We start from the raw sequence: 1,154 nt of genomic DNA, 5'->3' as shown, positions 1-1,154 counted from the left end.
ATCATCTCACTTGTCAGAACTTTTTTAATTTTTTTTGGTTTCTTAATCCCGTGTGAACTTGAACTTTGTTCACTATCTATTTCTTCATCCACATTTACATCTGGGTTCAACTGAAGTGTTACATCATCAGGTTCTTCCTCAAAATTTGGAACTTCAGATTCTTCAACATTTTTATAGGTTGTTTCATCCAAATCATCCGCAGTAAGGTTACTTGTCATAGTTTTATGTTGCAACATTTAATCTTTTAAAAACGCCATGTTATCGTATAAATACCATTTCCTTTTTTTCGTTGCACCGGATCCAGATGTAAATTTCTTTTCCTCACGTAATTGTCTTGAAAACGAATTCCGTAAAGTTGTCCATTTGGTTTTACATTCTGAAACTATAAAGAAAAAAAAGTTGAAGACCTTTTAGTATGTTTTATCTATACTACATTAATATATACTTATAATGAATAAAAAAGTTACACAATATGGGTACGTTTAAAAATTAGAAAAAATGTTTTATACCTATTAATTCAAAATGACCAAACAATTTAATGAATTTAATTTAAAAAAAAAATACTTTGTAATATTAGAAAATTATGTCTAAAACCACAAGTGTGTCACTTTTCCAGAGTTTTGTATTTGTATAAAAAATGATGCACTATTATTTTATTTTAATTTATTCCTCATAATATATGTTACAGTTTTTTAGCGTCTGGTGAACGTTTTCAACGATTGCACTACCATTTTCGTTTGGGAGCTACAACCATTGGAATAATTGTTGATTCTGTATGCTCGGCGATATGGAAATTACTATCTCCTATTTATTTGCCATCGCCGAAAAAAGAAGACTGGATAAAAATAGCAAACGATTTTAATGAAATATGGAATTTTCCAAATTGTGTTTGTGCAATTGATGGTAAACATATTTCTATTATTTGTCCTCCTGGTGCCGGTTCGGAGTATTACAATTATAAGGGCTATCATTCAATTGTACTACAAGCGGTAGTCGATGCTCACGCAAAGTTTGTTGTAATAGACGTTGGTGATTATGGTCGATCTAGTGACAGTGGGATTTTTAAAGAATCTTTATTTGGTAAAAAATTAATTAATAATAAATTAAATTTGCCTGCACCAAAAAAAATTGACCAGAATATAAACGAAGACTTC

The 1,154-nt window shown here is 29.8% G+C and overlaps 1 protein-coding gene across 1 annotated transcript; it reads left to right on the top strand.

The window, feature by feature from the left end:
• Window positions 1-450: 450 nt before the first annotated feature.
• LOC111026721 (putative nuclease HARBI1) lies at window positions 451-1,080 on the top strand (the record flags this gene model as incomplete). Its single annotated transcript, XM_022304850.1, has 2 exons — window positions 451-476; window positions 689-1,080. Coding segments are annotated over exons 1-2 (418 nt in total), but the record flags the coding sequence as incomplete, so codon positions are not given.
• Between the last annotated feature and the right edge of the window lie 74 nt (window positions 1,081-1,154).

Source organism: Myzus persicae, unplaced genomic scaffold (assembly GCF_001856785.1).
Source record: "Myzus persicae strain clone G006 unplaced genomic scaffold, MPER_G0061.0, whole genome shotgun sequence".
In the NCBI taxonomy this organism is placed as follows: Eukaryota; Metazoa; Arthropoda; class Insecta; order Hemiptera; family Aphididae; genus Myzus; species Myzus persicae.
Note: the sequence above shows the minus strand (reverse complement) of the source record. Positions and strands in the feature narration are given on the sequence as shown.